At 37.5% G+C, this 25,326-nt stretch overlaps 1 protein-coding gene across 1 annotated transcript in view; it reads right to left on the bottom strand.

Moving 5' to 3' along the window:
- WDFY4 (WDFY family member 4) overlaps positions 1-25,326 on the bottom strand; it is a 392,110-nt gene that overhangs the window by 241,542 nt on the left and 125,242 nt on the right. The window contains exons 21-29 of the mRNA XM_036734864.1: positions 25,040-25,185; positions 20,388-20,499; positions 18,888-19,078; positions 17,968-18,120; positions 15,654-15,727; positions 14,333-14,494; positions 11,645-11,736; positions 9,880-9,979; positions 818-1,023 (exon numbers count right to left, since the gene is read on the bottom strand). Coding sequence (XP_036590759.1) covers positions 818-1,023; positions 9,880-9,979; positions 11,645-11,736; positions 14,333-14,494; positions 15,654-15,727; positions 17,968-18,120; positions 18,888-19,078; positions 20,388-20,499; positions 25,040-25,185 — 1,236 coding nt within the window. The remainder of the gene's footprint in view (positions 1-817; positions 1,024-9,879; positions 9,980-11,644; positions 11,737-14,332; positions 14,495-15,653; positions 15,728-17,967; positions 18,121-18,887; positions 19,079-20,387; positions 20,500-25,039; positions 25,186-25,326) is intronic.

Raw genomic sequence — 25,326 nt, 5'->3', positions numbered from 1 at the left:
ACATGAGTCCGCTCAGTTCGAATCATAATTATTAGGTACCTACCATGTGTCAGGCACTGGACTAGCTGCTGGAGAGACAAAGACAAATACAAAATAGCTTCTGTCATCAAGGAGCAACCATCCTCTTAGGGCATATAAGTTGAAAGTTACTCCTTGTCTACTATGTATATACTAACACAGAGAATTTTCAAAGTGGCTGGTTGAAATCAACAGGATTTGCCAGAAAGAAAATGTGCTAATAACAGCTGAAATATATATAACATGTTAAGATTTGGGCAGCTAGGTGGCATAGTGGATTAAGTACCAGGCCTGGAGTCAGGAAAACTCATCTTCTGGAATTCAAATATGGCCTCAGACACTTACTAGCTGGATGACCCGGGACAAGTCACTTAACTCTGTTTGCTTCAGTTTCCTTATCTGGAAAATGATCAGTTGAAGGAAGTGGCAAACTATTCCAGTCTTTGAAAAGAAAACCCCAAATGGGGTCATGAAGAGTCAGACGCGACTAAAAATGACTGAACAGCAACAAATTGAGATTTGCAAAACACTTTACACACACTATTTTGTTTAAGGCTTACAATGACCAGATTAGGTGCTACAGTTATGCTTGTCCTCATTTTACAGATGGAGAGACTGAGTCTGAGAGGTTCAGTAACTTGCCCATGGTCATCTATCTATCAAGTGTCAGAGGTAAGATTGAACCCAGCTCTTTGTAATTCCAGTCCAACACACTACTACATACCACTTCTTAAACATTAAAATCACACACACACACGCACACACACACAGTCTTTAAAATCCTTTGTTTCTCACTTACCCATCAAAATATCCACTCCCAAAATGCTGTTTTCCACCCAGGATCCCCCTGATAATCCATCTTTAAATCTGGCCCGTATAGTTGGGTTGTACAAAAAGTGCAATAGCAGTTTAATTCCTAACACCACCGTACTTGGGTGCAGATGGTCTTGGATGAATAATAAAAACCAGTCAGGTCCCAGGTTCAGAAACATTTCTTCCTGTGACCTGCGGAAAGATGCATTTACGCAAAAATCATTATTTTTGTGCTTCTGTATGCTACACGGTGTACTTGTTAGGAAGCTAGCCTCAGGGCTGGGAAAATCTGGGTTCCAGTCTCATGTTTGTGATCTACTAGCTGTGTGACCTTGAACAAGTCAATGAAACTCTCAGCAGCTTAGGAAAACCTCTATAAAAGGATAAGGTACAGAGAAGTCACTGACCAACACTGATTAAGGGGATTTGTTCATCCAGGAGTTCTCTAATTCAACAAAATCAAACGTCTAGTCCCTCTTCCGAATATACCATTTTAATTTTTTAACCTAAACACATAGTGTACAAAATTGCTTGTATAAATCTGGAATCTGGACTCCCATATTTGGATCTGTCAAAAAAACTTGCTATTTGGCATTAGAATCTTTTAATCTCTCAACAATAGGAAAACAGCCATCAGTTTATAACAGACTTAGGACCATAGGAATAAATTCTAAGATTATAAGATCATGAATCTTTCCAACATTTAGATTGAAGAAAAATATTTAAAAAGCTAAGAATATCTCAAAAATATTTTTTACAAAATCCACAATAAAAGGTTCACAAAGTAGTAGGGAAAGAATGGCAGTTAATCTTATAGTTGAGTTGTTAAAAGAAATAACAGACTCTAAGACTGTCACTAACTATTGTTAACAAAAGGATTGGAAGTATAATAACAATTATAGTTTAAATTTCATACTATAATTAACAAAAGAGAAAATAGTTAAACATGTCCATATTCATGTTTAAATAGTATTTAAAGCAAACAAGTAATAAAATCATTTTTTCTTGTTGCTGGCAGAGACCTCCTGACCATAGCTCATTACCTATTAAGAGGCGGTACAGATAAGGGAAGGACAGACTCAGAGGGAAATTTTCTATGTTTGGCTAGCCATCTTGCTCCCTTCTTCACTCCCATATCTTTCACCATAACACTTAACTTATGAGACCAAAAGGTATTTCATATTCCCTGTCTTCATGCCTCTCTATCTTCAATTCTCTGTTCTGACTTTACAGGTGGGATCAGCTCAAGGAGTAGATTTGAAGTTATTCAAGTGGCATAGGTATTTAACTTTCTATTGCAGAAAAATTAAGAATTTGCTCTAAAGAACATCATGCAATGACAATTTCCTAAAACGAAGTGGCAGTTGTGATATTAGATTAAGTTGCGTTCAAGGCAAAAAATATAAAAAGAAACAAATAAGGTTACACAATGGTAGTCAGAACAATAGATAAAGGATATTTCATTTTAAATGTATACATCTACAAATTTGACATATAAGTTCATAAAATAACAGAGTTTCATAATATAATAACAAATACATAAACCAGTATCATTAGGGACCTTCTATATACCATAATCCACACATGACAAAACTGTACTACGTCACCTTTATTTATCTTCAGAGAATCTTTGAATATGATTAGCACTGTGAATTTTGTATTATTTTAGCACAGGTAAAGGAAATTCCTTAATGGATATTTTACTCTACACAGTCATTTTTAAAAATCAACAAATAATACATATAGGATTCTATACTAAGCGTGGTCTTTTGTAGAGAATTTGTCATTCCCTTCCCTTTCCATAATTTCATCAGGGGTATTCTTAATATATACATATATCATTCATGTAAAAATTTTGTAGAGATAAAAATTTATGGGTAAGAGATGGCAATTATCTTTGTTTCCTGGGTTATCGTATTTGGTAATAATATTACGATCTTTTCTATTTTTTTAGATTTATCCCCTGATTGAGAAACTTTGATAATCAGTCTCTGAATACATATGTTTTGCCTCCAAGTAGAAATGTCCCTCTTTGTATTTGGCCAAGCTTCACTGGTCTTCCCAGCTTCATTTTCTTGAGTGCCATTTGCACTTCCTCATATCATATCAGGTGTTGAGATGTTAGAGTCCAAATATGATGGTTCCACTGTCATCCATTATGGGAATGGATTGCTAAAGAAACACTGGCATACCTGTCTCATCTCTCATCTATTTCTCATTCTCCTGTTTTCATCTAAAAAGAGTCTCTGGGTGATATGGTTTAGTTGTAATTCGCATCAAGATTTCCACATACTAGATGGCGGCTGGAAAGCAGGGACTTGCGTGAGCTCCCCGCCAGGTCCCTCCAAAAACCTATAAAAAATAGCTCTGAACAAATTCTAGAACTATGAAAACCACAAAAGAGCAGAGGGAAGTAGGGCTCCAGCCCAGGACAGCCTGGATTGTCTCTGGGTAAGGTCTACCACTCATGGAGCTGGGAGCAGAGCAGAGCCCAGCATGGGCAGTGGCAGGACCAACCAGACCTCAGACCAGGAGCTGGGCAGAGTGGGCCTTAGCACCCTGAATCAGCGAGCTGAGGCAGTTACCAGACTTCTCAACCCACAAACACCAAAGACAACAGAGAAGGTTAGTGGGAAAAGCTTCTGGGACGGAGTGATAGGAGTTCGAGGTTCGGCCACTGTCCCAGGGGCAGCGGAGGTGGGGCAGCTACAGAACTACAGCTGCAGTTGCTTCTGGCGCCAGGCCCACCTGGTGGGAGGAATTAAGTGGCAGATCAGAGCAGGAGTGCAGAGCCTGCTTAAGATCTGAGTCCAATCTGGGTTGGTGGCTCTTGAGGAACGAGGAGTGCTGTTGTGGCAGAGTTGGCTGTATAGAAATAGCTCTGAAAGTGACAGCGCATCCCCTCAAACTTGGAACAAAGTACTCTTTACTCTACAAGGAGTCATACCCTGACAAAAAACTCAAGTCAAGTGAGTTGCCTGGGAACATGGCCAGGCAGTGAAAACGGACTCAGATTCAGTCTCAGACTTTAGAATCTTTCTTTGGTGACAAAGAAGACCAAAACATACAACCAGAAGAAGTTAACAAAGTCAAAAAGCCTACATCAAAAGCCTCCAAGAAAAACATGAACTGGTCTCAGGCCATGGGAGAGCTCAAAAAGGATTTGGAAAAGCAAGTTAGAGAAGTAGAGGAAAAATTGGGAAGAGAAATGAGAAGGATGCGAGAAGACCATGAAAAACAAGTCAATGATGTGCTAAAGGACACCCAAAAAATATGGAAAAAATACTGAAGAAAACAACACCTTAAAAAATAGACTAACTCAAATGGCAAAAGAGCTCCCTCCAAAAAGCCAATGAGGAGAAGAATGCCTTGAAAGGCAGAATTAGCCAAATGGAAAAGGAGGTCCAAAAGACCACTGAAGAAAATACCACCTTAAAAATTAGATTGGAGCAAGTGGAAGCCAGTGACTTTATGAGAAATCAAGATATTATAAAACAAAACCAAAGGAATGAAAAAGTGGAAGACAATGTGAAATATCTCCTTGGAAAAACCACTGACCTGGAAAATAGATCCAGGAGAGACAATTTAAAAATTATTGGACTACATGAAAGCCATGATCAAAAAAAGAGCCTAGATATCATCTTTCAAGCAATTATCAAGGAGAACTATCCTGATATTCTAGAGCCAGAGGGTAAAATAGAAATTGAAAGAATCCACAGATCACCTCCTCAAATAGATCCCGAAAAGAAAACTCCTAGGAATATTGTTGCCAAATTCCAGAGCTCCCAGATGAAGGAGAAAATACTGCAAGCAGCCAGAAAGAAACAATTTGAGTATTGTAGAAACCCAATCAGAATAACCCAAGATCTGGCAGCTTCTACATTAAGGAACTGAAGGGCTTGGAATATGATATTCCGGAGGTCAATGGAGCTAGGATTAAAACCAAGAATCACCTACCCAGCAAAACTGAGTATCATGCTCCAAAGCAAAATATGGATTTTCAATAAAACAGAGGATTTTCAAACTTTCTCAGTGAAAAGACCAGAGCTGAATAGAAAATTTGACTTTCAAACACAACAATCAAGGGAAGCATGAAAAGGTAAACAAGAAAGAGAAATCATAAGGGACTTACTAACGTTGAACTGTTTTGTTCACATTCCTACATGGAAAGATGATGTGTATAATTCATGAGGCCTCAGTATTAGGGTAGCTGAAGGGAATAGGCATATGTGTGTGTATGTATATATATTCATATTATATGTACATGTATGTATGTATATATGTATGTGTATATATATATATATACACACACAGAGAGAGACAGAGAGAGAGAGAGAGAGAGAGAGAGAGAGAGAGAGAGAGAGCACAGGGTGAGTTGAATATGAAGGGATGATATCTAAAAAAAAAATCAAATTAAGGGATAAGAGAGGAATATATTGAGAGAGGAAGAAAGGGAGAGATAGAATGGGGTAAATTATCTTGCATAAAAGTGGCAAGAAAAAGTCGTTCTGTAGGAAGGGAAGAGGGGGCAGGTGAGGGGGAATGAGTGAATCTTGCTCTCATCAGATTTGACCTGAGGAGGGAATACCATACACACTCAATTGGGTATCTTACCCCAAATGGAAAGAAGGAGGAAGAAGATAAAAAAGGGGGGACAATAGAAGGGAGGGCAGATAGGGGGAGGAGGTAATCAAAAACAAACACTTTTGAAAAGGGACAGGGTCAAGGGAGCAAATTCAATAAAGGGGGATAGGTTAGGAAGGAGCAAAATATAATTAGTCTTTCATAACATGAGCATTATGGAAGGGTTTTACATAATGATATGCATGTGGCCTATGTTGAATTGCTTGCCTTCTTAGGGAGGGTGGGTGGGGAGGGAAGAGGGGAGAAAATTTGGAACTCAAAGTTTTAAAAACAGATGTTCAAAAACAAAATAGAAAAGTTTTTGCATGCAACTAGGAAATAAGATACACAGGCAATGGGGCACAGAAATTTATCTTGCCCTACAAGAAAGTAAGGGAAAAGGGGATGGGAGGGGAGTGGGGTGACAGAAGGGAGGGCTGACTGGGGAACAGGGCAACCAGAATATATGCCATCTTGAAGTGGGCAGGCGGGTAGAAATGGGGAGGAAATTTGTAATTCAAACTCTTGTGAAAATCAATGCTGAAAACTAAATATCTTAAATAAATTAATAAATAAAAATTTTTTAAAAAAGATTTCCAAATACTCATTTTCCCCTCCATTGTTTTTCACCTGTTTATGAGGTTGAATGCATCTTCTATCATCCCCTTCTGTGATTTTTTTTTTGTTGTTGAAAATGTGCTTGAAATTGGTGTTGCCCTTGTCTACCAGCTCTCAGCTTGACAATGGCATCAAATGTATGGTTCTAATTGCTCATGAGTAAGCCAAGTCAATATAATAAAAATGTCAATTCTACCTAAATTAATATATTTATTTAGTGCCATGCAAATCAAACTACCAAAATGTTTCATAGAGCTAGAAAAATCCATAACAAAATTCATCTGGAAGAGCAGAAAGTCAAATATATCAAGGGGATAAATGAAAAATGTGAAGAAAGGTGATGTAGCCATATCAGATCTCAAACTTTATTAGAAAGTGGTAATCATTAAAACAATCTGGTACTAGCTAAGAAAAGAGTGGTGGATCAGTGAAATAGATTACATACACAAACAAATAGTAAAGGACAGCACTACAATACTAATCTAGTATTTGATAAACCCACATATCTAAGCTATTGAGGAAAGAATTCAACATTTGACAAAAATGCTGGGAAAACTAGAAAGTATAGACCAACATCTCACACTGTATACCATGATAAGGTCAAAATGCAACATAATGTAGACATACATTAGATAATTTTGTAGATACTTTTGATTACATTAAATTAAAAAGAATGAGAAACTTGTTGCAAATCCCCACCACCATGTTTCCTATTTTCCTTCTAATTTTGGCTGCATTATTTTTATTTGTGCAAAAGCATTACAATTTCATGTAATCAGAATTATCTATTTTACTTCCCACATTTTCTCTATCTCTCATTTGGTCATAAACTTATCCCTTATCCATACATCTGGTGAGTACATTTTTCCATGGCCAAAGAGCAATAAAACTGTGCATACCCTTTGACCCAGCAACAGCACTACTAGGTCTGTGTTCCAAAGAGATGAAAGAAAAAGTTCTAAAACAGTTATAACAGTTCTTTTCTGGGTGACAAAGAATTAAAAATTAGAGGGCATCCCCTCAATTGGGTAATGGCTAAACAAGTATATAGATATATATGTTATATGATTGTGATCAAATATTATTATGTTATAAGAAATGATGAGCAGGATGTTTTGGGGAGAACCTGGGAAGATATGTAAACTCACACAATGTTGAGCAGAACCAGGAGAATACTGTATACAGTGAGAGCAATATTGTAAGGATGATCAACTGAGAATGACAACTATTTTGAGTAATTCGATGATCCCAGACAATTCTGATGGACTCATGATGAAAAATGCTCTGTACCTCCAAAGAAAGAAGAAATGGAATCTGAGTGCAGATTGAAGCATATTTTTAATTTATTTTTCTTCTTGTTTTTTTGCAATATGGCTAATACGGAAATATGTTTTGCATGATTTCACATGTATAATTGATACCATATTTCTTGTTTTCACAATGGATAGAGGAGGGGTGGGAGGGAGAGAATTCAGAATCAAAATTTTAGAAAGTGAATGTTAAAAATAAATAAATAATAAAAATGCTTAAAAGCAGTTTTAAATAAAAAAGATAGTATGGATTCAATTGAACAGTACCATTAAATCAAAATTTGTTAAAAAAATAATACCTATCACACTTCCACCTCAGTGCTTTTGGTGAGTATATCATGCACATTAAGGATTTGCAAAGCTTATAGCTCTACATAGCTGTCAGCTATTCTCATGTTACAAACGAGGAAATTCAGGCTTAAGGGATTTATATAACATACCTGAGAAAATGCAGCAAAAAGAGTGTCTGGCACAACAAGCTCTTCTTTAGGCAATGAGGCAGAAGCAGTAAAGGTGGTTTCAAGAGCTGCTTTAGTACTACTGCCTATGTAATATATGGAAAGGATAATAACCTCTCTGTGCCTCAGTGTCTTCATCTATAAAATCATGAAGTTGAACTAAATGATGCATAAGGGTCTCTTTCATCTCAAAATTCTACAATTCTAAAAAAACAGCCTCATAATTTGAACCCAGGTCACTTTGATTCTGAGTGCTGCACTACTCTCATTCCTTGAGGTCTCAAACATTTTGGTCTCAAGATCCCTTTACACTCTCAAAATTATTGAGGACTCCCTCTCCCCAATAGCTTTTGCTTATGTGGATCAGTTTTATAGTACTAAAAATCAAAATATCTTAGTACAATAATGAAAATGATTTTGACTTTGCAAAACCCATGAAAGGCTCTTAGGGAGCCCAGGCATCCCTAGACCATATTGGGAGAACCATTGACCTATATCATAATCGCAGAAGAGAGTGAAGAAGCCTTTTATGAGGAAAAGCAAGGAATTTAGCTCACTGGAATAATGGAGTCACTGATTCCAGAGAAGGGAAAGGCATACAACGTTATAGGCTCTGATTACAAAGCTATCAGTGATACAAGTACAACTGAGGGAAACCTCATGAATTAAAATACTTGTGCATCAGCAGATTAAAAATCTACTTTCAAGAGAGACAACTTGGTGGCAAAGTGGATAGAGCACCAGCCCTGGAGCCAGGAAGACCTGAGATCAAATCCAGCCTCAGACACTTACTAGCTCTGTGATCCTGGGCAAGTCACTTAACCCTGATTGCCTCAAAAAAATTACTTGCAATGCTATTTTATTATATTTCTGAGAGAGGAAGAACAGCAGGATGGGTATTGTACTTGAAAGATTTATCAAGTGCCAGTTAAAGACAGTGACTGGATCTTGGACTCCTTCTGAGTCTCACATTTCCACACAGTAAGTATGACTTTGCAAATGTCTCCTTGGACAAATATAAAGTTTTATGGTAAATTTACCAAGTTTTTTAGTTTTCTTTTCATAGAATTCTGAATACTTTATAAAATGGCTATTATTTTTTTAATTTGAGTTAAAGGACTTAGACAACATTGAGACCAACTCCGTCATCTTGCAGATAAGAAAAATGATATCTAGAGAGATTGGTCTTTTCTGACTCAGTATGACCCCATTTGGAGTTTTATTGGCAAAGATATTGGAGTGGTTTCGCCATTTCCTTCCTCATCTCATTTTACAGATGAGGAAACTGGGACAAACAGTTAAGTGACTTGCCCAGGTCACCCAGCTAGTAAGTGTCTGAGGCCATATTTGAACTCTGGAAGATGAGTCTTCCTGAACGGAGGGCTGGCACTCTATCCACTTCACCACCTGGCTGCCCTCTAGAGAGGTTATGTGAGATAACAAGCCAAGCAAGGTCAACAACCATTTCTTAAGTGCCTGCTCTATGCCAGCCACCGTGCTAAGTGCTGGTTACACAAAGAAAGGCAACCAACAAGGATGTCGAGGAACCCAACAACTATGAGGTCATGTAGTGTAGTAGATAGAATTGGGCTCAAAGGCAAGGAAACCTGAGACTTCCCCTGTGACATATTTTGACTATATCACCCTGGCCAAGTCACATAATCTCTTGGTGTCCCAGGCAACATTTACAGACCCCGTGCTGCTGATTAGGAGGCAATCTAGACAGGTAAAAGGAATTTTACATCAGATGTTTCCCTACACAGATGAAATAAAAAAGAATAAGAACAATTAAAGTGGGATGTAAGGAAAAATGGAAGATAAAAGGGTTTATTACAATTATACCAAATTTTCTTTCTCCTCAATTTTCAAAATATCTTAGGGCAAGGTCTGGATTCGCCTGTTGGGAAACTGTAATTTTCCTACTGACAGTGCTAGAAATATGTAGCAGAAATGCCAATCTTTTCATTAAGGAAAACGTCTTTTACTGCTCCATGTATGAATTAGCCACATGCTGGATCACCCAGCACACTGTCACTTACTCTGAGGACAGATGAAATTTGTTGGAACAGATTACATCCAGCAGCATCTCGAGTAACTGGTTTCTGAGCCAGATCATCCTGCCAGATGTTTGGCTTCCGGCTATAAACATGGAAAAGAGAAGAAACCAAAGTAAGATATCAGAATGCAGGCTTCAATAGCTCCAATAAACAACTCAGAAAGGGAGACAGGTGGAGATAGGGAGGTCTTATCTGTGAATTTGGAAGGTACCCTTGCATTCCCTTTCAGGACACATATCTAAAGTTGTCACAAAGAAAATGTTATGGCAAGTCAGTTTGGAGAGCATAAGTTAAAGTCTTCCACAATCTGGCTCCTACCTTCTTTTCCAGTCTTATTTCATATTATTCACATTCATGCCCTCTCCATTCCTGCCAAACTGGACATTTGGTTGTTCCCTGAACATTTCCTTTTCCTCTTCCCCACCACTCCTTTCCATAGAGGGGTGGGGTCTCTGGTCTGGAATGTACTTTTTCTTCCTCTCTCCTTCAAAGAATCCGTGGCTTCATTCAAAGCCCACCTTAGGTTGTACCTCCTATTAGAAGCCTTCCCTGATTCCTTCCAATTCTTTTAAAATACTTTCCATATAATTTATCTTTAATGATCCATATACATGTTGTTTCCCTGCTTCTAATAGAACATAATCTTCTTGAGGGCAAACATTGCTTTATTTTTGTTTTTATTTCCCCATCTACAATACCTGGCACATAATAGGTACTTAAAATATTTGTAGAATTAAATTGAATCTTCAAATACAGTATAAGAAAAAATATGTCGTTATTAAGTTAGAAAGTAGGTTATCTATATATTCACTAAGGATAGAATAAAAGACACTGTATTGAAACTATAACAGAAGATAAGTTAGATATTAGGATGAACTTTCTGACAGAAAAGCATTTTAGAGAAGATGTTAAATATTTGTCTTGTGGAAAAACAGTCGTTTGATTCTTGCAATTGGAAATAGAGGGCCAATCCAAGTACAATGCTCAGCTCTGTCATTATGGGTTTGTGGGTATGTTTGTGTGTATGCGTGTGTGTGTGTGTGTGTGAGAGAGAGAGAGAGAGAGAGAGAGAGAGAGAGAGAGAGAGAGAGAAGGAGAAGGAGAGGGGGAGGCTGAGGGGGAAAGGGAGAGCGGGAGGGGAGAGGGAGGGGGAGAGGCAGAGGGAGGGAGAGAAGGAAAAAAGAAAGAAAGAAAGGAAGAAAGAAAGAAAGAAAGAAAGAAAGAAAGAAAGAAAGAAAGAAAGAAGGAAAGAAGGAAAGAAGGAAAGAAGGAAGGAAGGAAGGAAGGAAAGAAGGAAGGAAGGAAGGAAGGAAGGAAGGAAGGAAGGAAGGAAAAGGAAGGAAGGAAGGAAGGAAGGAAGGAAGGAAGGAAGGAAGGAAGGAAGGAAGGAAGGATGGATCAGATCTGGGATTTAAACCCAGGTTGTAGAATCATAGATTCAGAGCTAGAAGACACTGTGCCTGGTCCACTGAAGTCACTTAAATGATTGTTAGTGGTCACATAGTTCAGTTTCATTATTTCATGGAAGAGGAAATTGATACCTAGAGTACTTCAATGATTTGCTCAAGCTCACACAGGTTTTAAGTACCAGAAGCAAGATTTAAACCCAGGCGCTCTTACTATTGTATTATGTTGATCCTCCCTCTAAAGGTAAGTATTTTAGGGAAATTGTGAGAATAAATATTGGATATCCTCCTATCTAGACTTTGATAACACCAAAAACTTGCACTGAAGAAAGTCTTCTTACCTTCCACCGGGGAGTCCGAACTTTTGTCCATGCTAATCTGTTTTTCATTTACTGAAGAAGGTTTTAGAGTATAGACAATAAATAATCCAATCCTTTAAGGAAACAAAAGGAGGGGCAAGGGAAGAAGAAAGTAAGGATTGTCATTGAAGTGCATCTTTTCTGAGCATATCATCAATGTTTTCTGCCCAGGTTCAACTCATGTGTAACTTGGGATTCTTCGTATATAATTAGAATGTGAAAATCAGACAGTAATTTTGCAGAAAGAGTTAACCAACTGTTGATTATCTAGGGTAGACAAAGGGAATAAACCTAAGAAGAGCAGAAAACAATCATGAATTTGCCGACCTTGGTGGGGATAGGGGGCAGTCAGTAATATACATTGTGAACCATATCAAGGATTTATCCAAAATCAATATTACTCTGTTATATGTGGTATAAAATAGTGATTTCTTTGTATCAAGAGTAAAGTAAGGCCATAATATTTATCTATGTGCTGGGTAGCTTTGTAAATAGAGCGATGGATATGAAGTTAAGGAGACTTGAATTCAGGAACTACCTTAGACACTGATTAGCTGAATGACCTGGGCTTTAACCTCTCTTGGCCTCAGTTTATCCAACTGTAAAATGCATTTAATAATAGCACTTACTTCACAGGGTTGTTTTGAGAATCAAATGAGGCAATAGATGTAGCTTGTAAACCTTAAATCACTATGTAAATGCTAGCTACTATTATCATTATTATCATAATCATAGAGCATTATCAGAGGCAGCACAGTGTAGACCATTAGATTTATCATCAGAGTGACCTGCGTTCAAGGCCTTTTAAACTTATTAGCTGTGTGACCTTGGCCAAATCACTCAATCTCTCTGGGTCTCAGTTTCCTTATTTTTAAAATCGAAGAGTTGTGCTAGATGAATGCTAACACCCTTCTAGCTGTTAATCTATAATTCCATGATCAGCACTTTTGTTGGGACTAAACTCATGGTCACCTCTAGAATCCAGTGACATTTCCCCCCATCACTGCAGAACTCATAAGTAGGCATGAGTCAAATTTAATTCTTTATGATTTGAAAGAAAGGTGATGTTATCTTAAATAAGGAAAAAAACTATAGCGTGTCTATATTTTTGTGTTAAAGATGTTTCTAATTCCCAAATGCTCCCTCAGAACCAGAGAATCCAGAATCAGGAATACTTGAGTTCAAACCCTGCTCTGACACTGATTGGATATATAAGTAGTGGAAGTTAATTAATGAAATTTCCCCATTGGTAAGATGGGGAATCCAAAGGACATTCCTATTAATAATACTTGTATTATTAAGCCATTAAAAGTGAAATCTTATACGGACTTCATAATAACCTGGAAAAACCTACATGAGATAATGCTGAGGGAAAGGAGGAGAACCAGGAGAACATTACACACAACCACAGATATATGGATACTGTGATGATTCACCCTGACAGACTTCGCTCTTCTCAGCAATACAAGGTGCAAGGACAACTCCAGGGGACTCACGATGGAGAGAGCTATCTACATCTAGAGAGAGAACTATGGAGTCTGAATGCAGATTGAGGCACACTGTATGCTCTCCTTTTTCCCTGTTTTTTTTCTTTTGTTTTTGGTTTGGTTTTGTTTTTGTTTTGTTTCTTCTTTCTCATGATTCATTCCATTGGTCATAATTCTTCTTTGCAACTTGACTATTGTGTAAATAGGCTTAACGCAAACTTATATGTAGAAGATATATAGGATTCCATGCTGTCTTGGGGAGGGAGGGGAGGAGGGGGGGAAAGAAAATTTGGAACTCAAAATTATGTGGAACTGAGTGTTGTAAACTAAAAAATAAAAAATATCTTAATCATTAAAAAAGTGAAATCTTAAAAACACTGCTTCATGTAGCTAAATGAATCTACTGAGTCAATACCAACATGGCTGCTGATGTGAGTGGAAAATAAAGCATAGTAAAGTTGACCAGCTTGCACTAGAAGGTAGGAAGGAGGATGCAACAGTGAACCAATGGACAACTTGGAGAATGGCTACTCTGTGAGTAGAGGTCAGTGGCTATTTACTGTGGGCATTGACCTGCTTTCCTCCATTATACTGTGAGCTCCTCAAGAATAAGAACTGTTTTGGCCTTTCTGGTACCTAGTGGTTTTCTTACCCTTTTCTTCACTTGTACTTTTAATATTTCAAGTAAGCAAGAAATCATCCATGGCAGCAAAGCAAAGTTCACCACTATCTAAAGCAGAATGTGAGAGGGAAAGAGATTGTGCAAAGAAGACTGATGCTTATGCTAAAAATGGTGGCCATGGAAATGTGTATAGGAACACAGATCATATAAGACTCTGGAAATTCTGGGAATTCCAAAACCAGATAAGCAAAACAAAAAACTAATGTTCACAATGCCAGTTAATAACCTCAACTCTTATCCAGTCATAGTTTTGAACCAATTAATTAATAATTTAAATAACTAGGAAGTTTCTGTCCACTTAAGCTCTTCAAAAATGGAATCTTACTGTCAAAGCATAAGTTGATTTAATTTATATTGTTAACCTATTAAAATGATTAACTGTTAACCCATTAATAATAGCTTTGTGAGGTGAAAATGAGACCATATGTGTGTATATAACCAACATTAAAGTTTTATTTGATTATTAGTGATAAATATTATTATTATTATTATTATTATTACCTAATGACATCCTGAGTGTTGAAATGTCTCTTCAACAAATGACCCAGAATGGAAGTTATGGTGGAGATCTTGGTGGGACTGAGAATCGGGTCATTAAAGAGGAAGACCAGCCTAGGTATCAGTTGTAATCTGTGAGCAATTTCAGCATTCCGGGCTCCTTCCCTGGTGAGAAAGGCAAAGAGACAGTAAAAGCATTTACTGGAAAGAGCCAAATTTGCTGCATTTCTGCTAAAAAGGTTTGCAGACTCTGCTTGTTCCGTGGACCTTTGACTCCTGATGATTTCTTGGCAACCTCTCAAAACAATGTCAGACATTCATTGAATATGTGTCTGTTATCAAAAACCAAAGTCTGCACTGGGACACTCCTCTACTTCTTCCTTTCCACCCCCGGAAACTGCCACGTTTTAGAGAGTTCAAACAAAAGCCCTAATTATTGACTTTTAAATCTGTGCATCAGTGGAAACAAATGCAGATCACAAAAAGCTCAGAACAAAGGCATTAGACATGTACGTGATCTCTAACACCACTTTGCCAATAGCCTAGAAACTGCCGGCATTCTTCAGTGAGTTTGTCTGAGTGAATGTCTTGCTTATCCTTGTGAAACCACAAAGTGAATAAGTGCATATAATCTTAAAGTCAAATTTAAAAATAATTCTAGTATTCACATCCTTTTTTTTAGGATGTTCACAAATTCAGTTTCCCATAAAATGTTCTCACCCTAAGAAAACAACTTCCCCTACAAATTCCATTTTTAAAAAAGAAAATAGAAATAAAAATCAGTGACTAGATTCATTCTTCTTCTTTTCCCCTTCACTCAGATTTGCATTATTCACAATGGCCAACAGTCAAGAAACAACAGAGACAGAAAATTCCCAAGTTTGTTTGTGATTTTCAATTGCCAAATCAAAGATAAAAATAAGTAATGAATTCACAGGATCCAGCTAAAGGTCTTGAGAATTCCACTGTATGTCAACAAATATTCCTATTTTTCTGATCATGTTACTTCCTTACGAGTCAGTTAAAAGGGAACAAGTCATTTAAGAAAAAGGCGTTAAAGGTCAGTACTATATAAGGAGCTGGCATCCTACCACATGACTGGTTCTACATATAAGCTGCTTTCACAGCCTGTTAGTTAGGCAGCAGGATTAAAATCAGGGTTGCACAATAGGGTTAGTAAATTCCTCTTTGGTAATTAAATACAATGGGAATGCTGACATTCTGGATTTTCCTGGAAGTGACTTATTTCCTCCTGATAACTTATCAAAATTGGTGATTAAAGTTGAAGTTGTAGGAAGGCAGAAGTTTTCACTGGATATCCTACCTTGGTGATTGAAAAATTTCTATGAGATGAGAAAAGAGGGCAATGTCTAGATTTTCTGATGTGTTCATCCAGAGCTGAAAGACAGAACAACACATTTTGAAACATAATGCTATATCAAAACATATTTTGATATGGAGAATGGGGTGGGTGGAGGAAATCTACAAAACTTCTCAGAATTCTGTTGGTCACAATTTAGAAACTCTATAAGAAATATATTAAGGCTGAAGCTATTCATACGCTTTGACCTAGTGGTCTTACTATTGGGTTTATAACCCAAGAGAGTCATAGTCAAAAAGAAATGTTCCCCATTATCTATACAAATATTCATAGCAACACCTTTTTTTCTTATCTACAAAGAACTAGAAACAAAACAGGCATCCATGTATTGGGGAACGGCAAAACAAAGTGCAAGATAGGAATGTGTTGGAATATTTTCTTACCACAAAAATGACAGGTATGAGGAACAGGGAAAAACATGGGAAGAATTTTTTATGCAATATGGGAACTGATATAGAGTGAGGTAAGCAGGAGCAGGGGGGAACAAAATGCACAATGATATAAATAAAAACTACACCAAAAAGGAACATCATGATGACTAGCTGTGATGATCCACCTTGATCCAAGAAAACTGAAGGTGAAATATGTTTTTCTTAAAGGAGACAGATGAAAGGAGGTGAGAGAAGGGATTATGGATGGAGAATATTGTTAGATATGGTCACTATGTCTCTTGGATTTCTGAAATGTTTTTCTTTGTTATAAATGAGTATTCCATGTCTATATTGGAGGGATATTAAAGTTAAATGATTGTAGAATAAAAGCAAAAAGCAGCAGTAAAACTTCCAAGTAGAAATTAATGTATCAAAAGTAATCTTTTGTACTTAACAATTTGTTGGGCCGTTTAAAGCACAAAATAACTGAAGCAGTTAAGTAACCCAGAAAATAAAGGTACAATGGTCCGGCAGATGGAGTATAAGACGGAAAGGCCAAGGACCTTTGGCCCTACTGTCATCTTCATCACTGTCTCTTGTGTGCCTGTGAACTAACAACTTCCTTCTCTTTGTGTTAGTTTTTCCATCTATAAATTGTTAACCATAAATCTTGGCAATCATAAATCAACCCACCCCACAGAGCCACTAGAAGCACAAACAGATCTATAAAATGCATTGAAATCCTTGAAGTATCGCTTGGGTACCACTATAGGTATCATTTAGATTACTTCAGTTCACAAAAAAACCAAGTATAATTGGTCCCTATGGGACAGAGTAGACAACCTGGTGTTAGGTCTTTTCTATCTCCCATTTCTCCTCCCTGTCCCTGCCCCCTTCTGAAGTTCCTCTTAGAGCAATCTTTTCCATGCTTACATCTAAAACACTGACAAAACAAATTTGGCAATCTATACAGATTCATTACAGTACTAGAGAGTTCAAGTGTCAGACTGCCTCCTCCACTGACTATTGAACTTCCTTTCTTGAACTCTCAACTACAATCCCTTCTTTTACCAGAAGCCTTTCCCAACTTCTCTTAATTCTAGTGCCTTTCTTCTATTACTTGTTCCCTATTTGTCTTGTATGTAGCTTCTTTTCTATGTATTTATTTGCATGTCATCTCCCCCATTCGATTATAAACTCTTTAAGGGCAGGGACTGTCTTTTGCTTTTTTTTATCCCTAGCACTTAGCACAGTTTTGGAACATAGTAGGTGCTTAACAAGCCTTTACTGATGGAGTCCAAAAAATTCTCAAAGGGGCAAGAAACAAAATTTAAAAAAAAAAATAAAAAGGAAGCACCCATGAATGTGGTATAGTCATTTCTCTCAATTAAGATGTGGTGAAATTACCCTGCCTCATTATTGGAGAAAAAAGGGGAAGCAGAAGGGGTGAGAATGTGCTGCTGGTGCTGCAAATCCATGTGATTTTTATTATTGTAATTGGTCCAAACTTATCCTACCAACATAGTTTTCAGAATCCACCTCCTGTGGGTAGTTGTGGATCTCTGGATGAGGAAAAGAATTTCATCCAATCTCTAATGACCCTATTAAAGCTTGAAAGTTTACCAAGACTTTTAGGACAACTTGTATTATTTATCACAAACTTAACAGTCATCGATAGACATGAAAAACAGTACTGTCTATGAAGCCACGAATCTACAATGTTTTTTCTAAGTATTAATTAAATATTATTATTTGTTTTTTAAGTATTTACCAAATTTCATATAATTGTACCAACACTGCCCTTCTTGAGCACCTTCCTGCTCTTTTCTCACTATTTCTTTTTGCCATAGCAACATTTTCAATAGGAAATTTTTCCCTCGACCTACCTCAAAATTGCAGAGAACATGCTGGAACATGCCAAGGTTTGTGATAGTTGAGGATCCAAAGCCCAGCTCGACAGTGCTAGCAACAGAAAGGATCAGCTGGAAAATTCTGTTGTTCAACAGTTGCATCTTCTTCTTGAGGAGCAATGTCAATACCTGAAAAAGTGTCCATACAACAAGGTCCAATTTACTCATTGATAAATATATTTTTCCTTATTCTTTGTCCTTTTTTTCTTTATGCCTTTCTGTACACACATAATCTGTGGCCATTTAGCATAGAACTGGCTCTGTGAATGCTTTGCCCCAAACCTGTAAACTGACCTGGGGAAGGCTGCTACTACATAGAGATGGTGATTCATCATTGGTATACTAATGTACACTATGAACTTTCTTGGGAAAATTCTATTATAAACACTTTGAATTGGATGCAACCTCATTTTCTCTAAAAGTTATGCAGGCTACCATAGCTCAGAAACTTTATTCATTCCTTCAAAGTCTTTGGCATGGTCAAATGGTTCAACATCAAAAAGAAATGTGCTTTTGTCAGACGAAATGACACTAAAGAAGATACATTACCATCTTTGCTGCTTCACTTTAAGGACCAAAAGGCCTGTCTATCTGACTTGCAAATGAGACATTCTATATCTGCTCCCTCCCTATTAGAATATGAGCCTCTTGAGAGTGGGGAGTGTCTCATTTTTCTATTTGTATCTTCAGTACTTACTGCAGTACTTTGTACAGAGGAGTTGCTTAATATTTTTATTCATTCATTAATTCACTCACTCAATCATTTATTCATCATTCATCCATGTGAAAGCCAGACTTAAGGAACCACCACAATGAGTCTCCTCTATTTCACACAGCCGAGAAGGCACTTTAAAATATCCCTTTGGCTTCTGGGGGAAACCTTGATGCTTTATTACCTGGTATCCATGGATGTGTTTCATGAGGTTGTCACACATGGCGCTGCTGCTCAGGACAGAGTGGAGGACCTTAATGGTGGCATACATGGTGTGGTCATCTGTAGCCAGTGAAATCATTCCAAGGAGAATGGCAGGGCCACCAATGAAGTTCAGGCTGTTCGCAGCAGGGCTGGAGTGGAACACTCTCACCCCTAAGGAAAATCAAAGGCCTCAGGTAATCACTTTATAGTTCAGGGCAATTTAAAAAGTATCTGGTGACTTAAATGAGCCAATAGAGCTTTCAAAACCTTTTTTTGCAAAGATGGTATTCACAGAATCTCAAGAGTTAGAAGGGAATTTGGCAGCCATCTAGTCGAACCTCTACATGAGTGAGGATTCCCCTCTACGATATACCCAACCATTCAGACCATTCAGTTCCTTTCATTAAACTTTCAGTAAAGAAAGACCAACATCTCCCAAGGCAATCCAATCCACTCTGGGATTTCTGTAAGTTTTGGAAGTTTTTTCTTGAATCAAGCCCAAATATTTCTTTGAAACTTCTATCCATTTCAGAACACCTATGAAACGTTCAGTCAGCACTATGGACTGACCAGGGGACTGCCAATGAGATGCCTTTCCCTCTTCTTGGCAGGCGCAAAATGAGTCGTGCAGTGTCATTCATGGCCAATGTGTTGTTTTGTGTTTCTTAACTATGTTTCTTCATTATAAGAGAGAGTTCTATTGGAGCTTGAGGTCACTGAGACATGAAGGGATAGGAAACTACCAGATGAAGAAACTCTCTCTACCAACACATGTCGGCACTCGGTTTTTGCAACTTATAACTTTAGAGAGTATGCTGGCATGATGTAGGTTTAAGTGACTTGCTCAGAATCACACAGCCAATATAGGTCAAAGGCAGGACTTGAACCCAGATCTCCCTAGCTTCAATGTTAGCTTTTTATCCACTCTGACACAATGTCTCATGAAATGACACCATTCTTTAAAAGCATCAATAAAACATTTACTTTATTAAAAAGGAGAGGAGGCAGGGAAATTGAAAGGTTAAAAGTTACTCATGGTAAGAGTGAATGAAAAAGTGGTTTTCTATTTAGACCTCCAGAGAGATCCAGGATTTGATTCATGAACATTGTTAAGAACTGAAAATTAGTGAGACAGCTACTTAATTGTACCTCAGTGTTTGGATTTCAATATAGTTCTAAACTATCTATCTAAATATAGTTTTATGCTAATATTAGTGAAAATTTGTACTTCCCTGTTAATAGAGCACTATTTTATAGTGGAAAACTTGGAGATATGTTTAAAAATGTTTTCAAAGGTTAAAATACTTAGAATGGGGTCTACTGAACATTTTTCAGATGACCACATAATAAAATAATAAGAAATTCTGATTAGTTTCCATGAACAACCTCAGTGTTTCACCCACCTGACAGACCTTTTTAGTCAGAACCCCCAGAAGTCGTTATTCCCAGGACTTGATTCCAATCCACCTGCTATACATACCTAACTGACCCACAGCAACTGCTCCAATGGTACGAAGGGGGCCTGAAAGGTGTCCAGCAGAATTTCTCACCAAGAAAACTGGCATAGAATTGTCCCGGGAGGAAATGTTCATCTAAGGGAATCACAAATAATCCTAAATGATCATATGACATTTTTTGAAAAGGAAAAAGAAAAATTTCAGGAGAAATAAGTTTTTACTTTTAACCTAACTGGAAAATTCAGCCAATGAAAGAAAAACTTAAGTTTTGCATTTAGTGCTGAAATCTCAACTCAAGCCCAAGGATATATGCACATCTGGCTTAATTATTAAAATTCTAGTTAAGCACACTCAATGTTTTAAATCTTCTACTCATTCAAATTTGTAGGATCTTTTTTTGTGAAACTGAACTGTGCTCTGAAATATGAGATATGACTACTATTATGAGGTCTGTCAACTTTTGGGCTAGAGTAGGTAAGGCATCAAGGATATTCTAATATCTTATTTAATCTGGTTGGTCTGTTCCACCCAATGTTACAAGAGCATTTCATTACACGTTATATAATAGCTTCATAGGAGGAGAAAGAAAGGACATTACCATGTTCTAAATCTGATCACATTTATGCATCTTTCACACTTTAGATATAGGAGGTAGATGTCTAGCATGTTACCAAGCAGGACAAATGCACGAATTCAAACTCCAAATAGGACAGTTACTTGTAGCTATCAATCAATTAACAATGATGAAAATAGTTAGCATTTATAGTGATTTATAAAATTTAAAAAAATTATAAAACACTTTATAAATATCTCTTTTTTTCTCTACAATGACCCTGGGAGGAAGGTACTATTATTATCTTTTTTTATAGATGAGGAAACTGAGGCAATCATTTAATGTTACTCACCCGGGGTCATACGGCCAGTACTCCTCTAAGGCCAAATTTGAACTCATATCTTCTTGACTCCACCATCTACCTAGCTATCTATTTGTCAGGTCCTCTACATAGTATGTATGCGGGTTATTTGCCAAAAACTATGTATCCATGTGCTATATGCGAAGTACTGTGCATAGTGTGTATATATGTGTATATAGAGATATACATGTGTGTATGTGTGTTATATGTGTATGCATACACATGTGTATATATATATATATATATGTGTGTATATATGTATATATTAAGCAACAGTCCCAGTCCTCAAGGAACTTACATTTTTTGGGGTGGAGGGGAGGCAACATTTATGCATTGTATATGCCTGAAATATACATGCAAAATAAATACAAGGTAATTTACTAGAGGGCAGCTAGTAGTGTAATGGATAGAGCACCAGGCCTGGAGTCAGGAAGATTCATCTTCCTGAGTTCAGATCTAGCATCAGACATGTACTGACTGTATGACCCTGAGCAAGTCACTTAGCCCTCTTTGTCTCAGTTTCCTCCTCTGTAAAATGAGCTGGAGAAGGAAATGGCAAACCACTCTAGTATCCTTGCCAAGAAAACCCCAAATAGGGTCATGAAGAGTCAGACATGACAGAACAACAATCATTTTCTTGGAGCAATAGGAAGTGAGGGGAACAGGAAGGGTCCCCTTTTAGTAGTGGTGCTTGAGCAGAGCACCATGAAAGGTAGTATGGTATATGAGAGAGGCAGCTGGATTTCGTGTCAGAAGAATCTGAGTTTGAATCTTACCCCAAACACTTAACCTGCCCCACCCACCCCCAATTTCAGTTTCCCCATCTGTAAAAATGGGGATAATTTTGCACTTAGTTGACAGGGTTGTTGTGAGGATCAAATGTGATAATATCTGTAAAGTGTGAGCTATGCCACAGGCATAAACACAAATGTATTTACCACTGATTTTTTTAAACCACCCAAAACCTCAAAATAAACACTCTAATCACTAAGCTTTGTTTACAGTTTGCTTTTGCATACATGATCCCACTTAAATTTGGAACTCTGTAATTTGGGTAGCACCTGAATTATTGTCCCCTTTTTCAACAGAAAAGGAAAGGTTCAGAAAGGTCGTGGTACTTGTCTAAGGTCACACAGCTACTAGGGATAGGACTTGAATGCCAACCTTCTGATGCCAAGTGAATGCTTATTCTGTTAAGTCACACTCATTACCTCTGCCCCAATATGAAGTCAGTAAAGTCATAGAGGAAAGAACTTATTATGGCTGCTTTCCATTAGAGATGTTGTTTGGAAATACTCATTTTTTCTCCCTTCCTTGAACTTGATTCTTCTAGTATTTAATTATGGAGTATTTAGTTCTGTGGCTACTGAGTTTTAGCATCTGTTAACATATCAAACCTCTCCCAACAGAACATAAGTTCCTTGAGGATAGGGATCGGGATTGTCTCACTTTTGTATTTATATCGCCAGTGTCTAGCACAATTCCTGGCACACAGTAGAGTGCTTCATAAAAGCTTGTGATTTAAGAACTGACTTTTTTAAATGACAGTAGACATCTGTATGTGTTTATAGGCAGATAGGAAGGAATCAATGGAGAGTTAGAAGCTCTCCCTGACTCCAGGCCTGGTACTCTATCCACCGTGCCACCTACCTGTCCCATTTCACTATTTGCCAAAGATCGGACCATCCTATCATGAATGTGGGGTAGAAAATAGAAAGGGGCTTGATGGTGCTTCTTGCTACTAATTATAGTGGAGTTCACCAGGGAGAAAAGATACAGAATAGTTCTTACTGCTTCTACTGTTTTGTTGATTGACTTCAGGCTAAATACAGAGAAAAAATCTCTTCCAGAGGTCCATAACTTATCTGTTTTCTCTGAGGTTCTTGTGACTAAGGCTGATCTGAGCCTAGCACATACTCCTCAGAGCAGACCCAATGTTGGAGCTCTTAGCTAAACTTCCTGTAACCCAAATTCAGTAAGATTAGAACAGAAATGGACTAGTCTCAGAATAATCTTTGTTCAAACTATCATTTTGGAATGACAGTAATAATGATTTATCATTTAGACTGTTGTTCCTTTGAATTTTCATAGCTTTGGAAGTTAAGGTGCAGTTAAAATGAAGGTAGTTTTTAAAGACCAGGGGCAGGAGGCAAAATGACACAGAATATAACCACTAGATAGTCATTTTCCAGTCATGGATGATATGAGTAAATTTTGGTTGGTACAGGATTGTATAAACATTGAAATTCATCTTTGAAAATGCAAATGAAGGAAAGAAGAAGTACCAATAAATTGAAATCACTTGAAAATCTTTTCAAACTAATTTTTAATCAGATTTGAGTCTAATTAGGAAACAAGATCTCTCCTTCAATATCTACCACAATCGTAAATAGAGTACAAGTGCTTTCAAAAAACTTATCTGTCACAGCCTTCCCTATGTCTACACTTTTCTCCATTTTTTTCTCTTATTTCTTAATCTCTTGCAATCTAACTTCTGACATGATCACTCAACTGAAACTATTCTCTTCAAAGTTACCATTGCTTTCTTGTTTGTCCTAATCTCTTTCCTGATCTCCTGTCCTGCATCAGGAACAGTCTATTGGGCATTTTGAACAAGATGTCCCAATGTTATCTCAAATGCAACATGTCCTAAACAGATCTCATTACCTTTCTCTCCAAACTCATCTTTTTCCTGACTTTCTTGTATCTGTCAAGCATACCACCATCCTTCCAGTCACCAAAGCTTCCAGGTTTGCTTATTCCAAGTAATTCTCAATTATTCTTTCTCTCTTACACTGAGTTTGAAGCTTGGCTTTAAATTCCACATATCTAATCAGATTTCAAATCTTATGGATTCTACATTAACATCTCTCACACCTGTCCCCTTTTATCCACTCCCAGAGCTACCAATATAGATTAAATCTCTATCACCTGCCAGAACTACTGCAATAGCCTCCTAATTGGTCTTCCTTTATCCAGTTGTTTGCCTCTCCAATCCACGCTCCATGCAGCTGCCAAAGTCATAGCCCTAAATCATAGATCTGCTCTTTCCTCTACTGCAGAAGTTACAATGGCTCCCTATTCCTTTTAGGATCAAGCACAAATTCCACTGTTCGGAATTTAAATCAGTTTGTATTCTAGCTCCACCTTAACTTTCCAGACATAAGATGTTACTGTCCTTCATGTACTCTATGGTTTAGCCAAAGGGGCCTATATGCTGTCTCTCACACATTACCTTCCATCTCCCATTTCCATGCCTTCATAAGACCATCCTCCATATCTGGAAGCACAATGCCTTCTAATTTATACAGTTTTAGAATGCCTAGATTCCTTCAAAAATCAACTCAAACACCTCTCCCACAAAAGGCCTTTTCTGGATCCTCAAGCTTCTAGTGACTCCTCTCCCCACTTCCTCACCCCAACACAAGAATAATTTTGTTTTTAGCATATTTTGTATCTACCTACATGTGAACTCCTTATTTTTCCAAATAGGACATGATTATTGGGTAGGTACAATTTCATCATTGTCTTTGAATCTCTAGCAATTTACACAGTGTCAGGCAAGTAGTGAGCACTTAATAAATACTTGGTTATTGATCATTTTTCCTCATTCAGTTCCTGATGTGTGTGTGTCTGGTGCACGTATGTAAACATACATTAGCCTCAATGCTATAAAAATAAAAACTCAAGAAGAAAATAAAATGATGATGCCAGTTCTGAAAGTTAGACAAAAAGACCATCATGAAAGACAAAAAGGTTACCTCTTTGGCGATCAGGCGGCCATCGACCTCATTATAAACATTCTTGATCTCTACCACATTTGTGAGGGATGAACTAGCTACATTCAGCCCAAAGGAAATTCGTTCCTCTGCAACAAGGGTCATGGCTTCACAGCCAACATCCTCACCTAAAATGAAACGCTCAAAATCATCACAATGATTTCTTGCCATAGGTTGTACTTGTAGACTGATTGATTATTGCTTTCCTCATTTTATGAAGTTAATTATTGTCACAGGACCATAGATTTAGAGACAGAAGGAGCCCTGGG

The sequence above is a fragment of the Trichosurus vulpecula genome, chromosome 8 (genome assembly GCF_011100635.1).
Source record: "Trichosurus vulpecula isolate mTriVul1 chromosome 8, mTriVul1.pri, whole genome shotgun sequence".
NCBI lineage: Eukaryota > Metazoa > Chordata > Mammalia > Diprotodontia > Phalangeridae > Trichosurus > Trichosurus vulpecula.
This window is presented reverse-complemented; position numbering and strand designations above follow the sequence as displayed.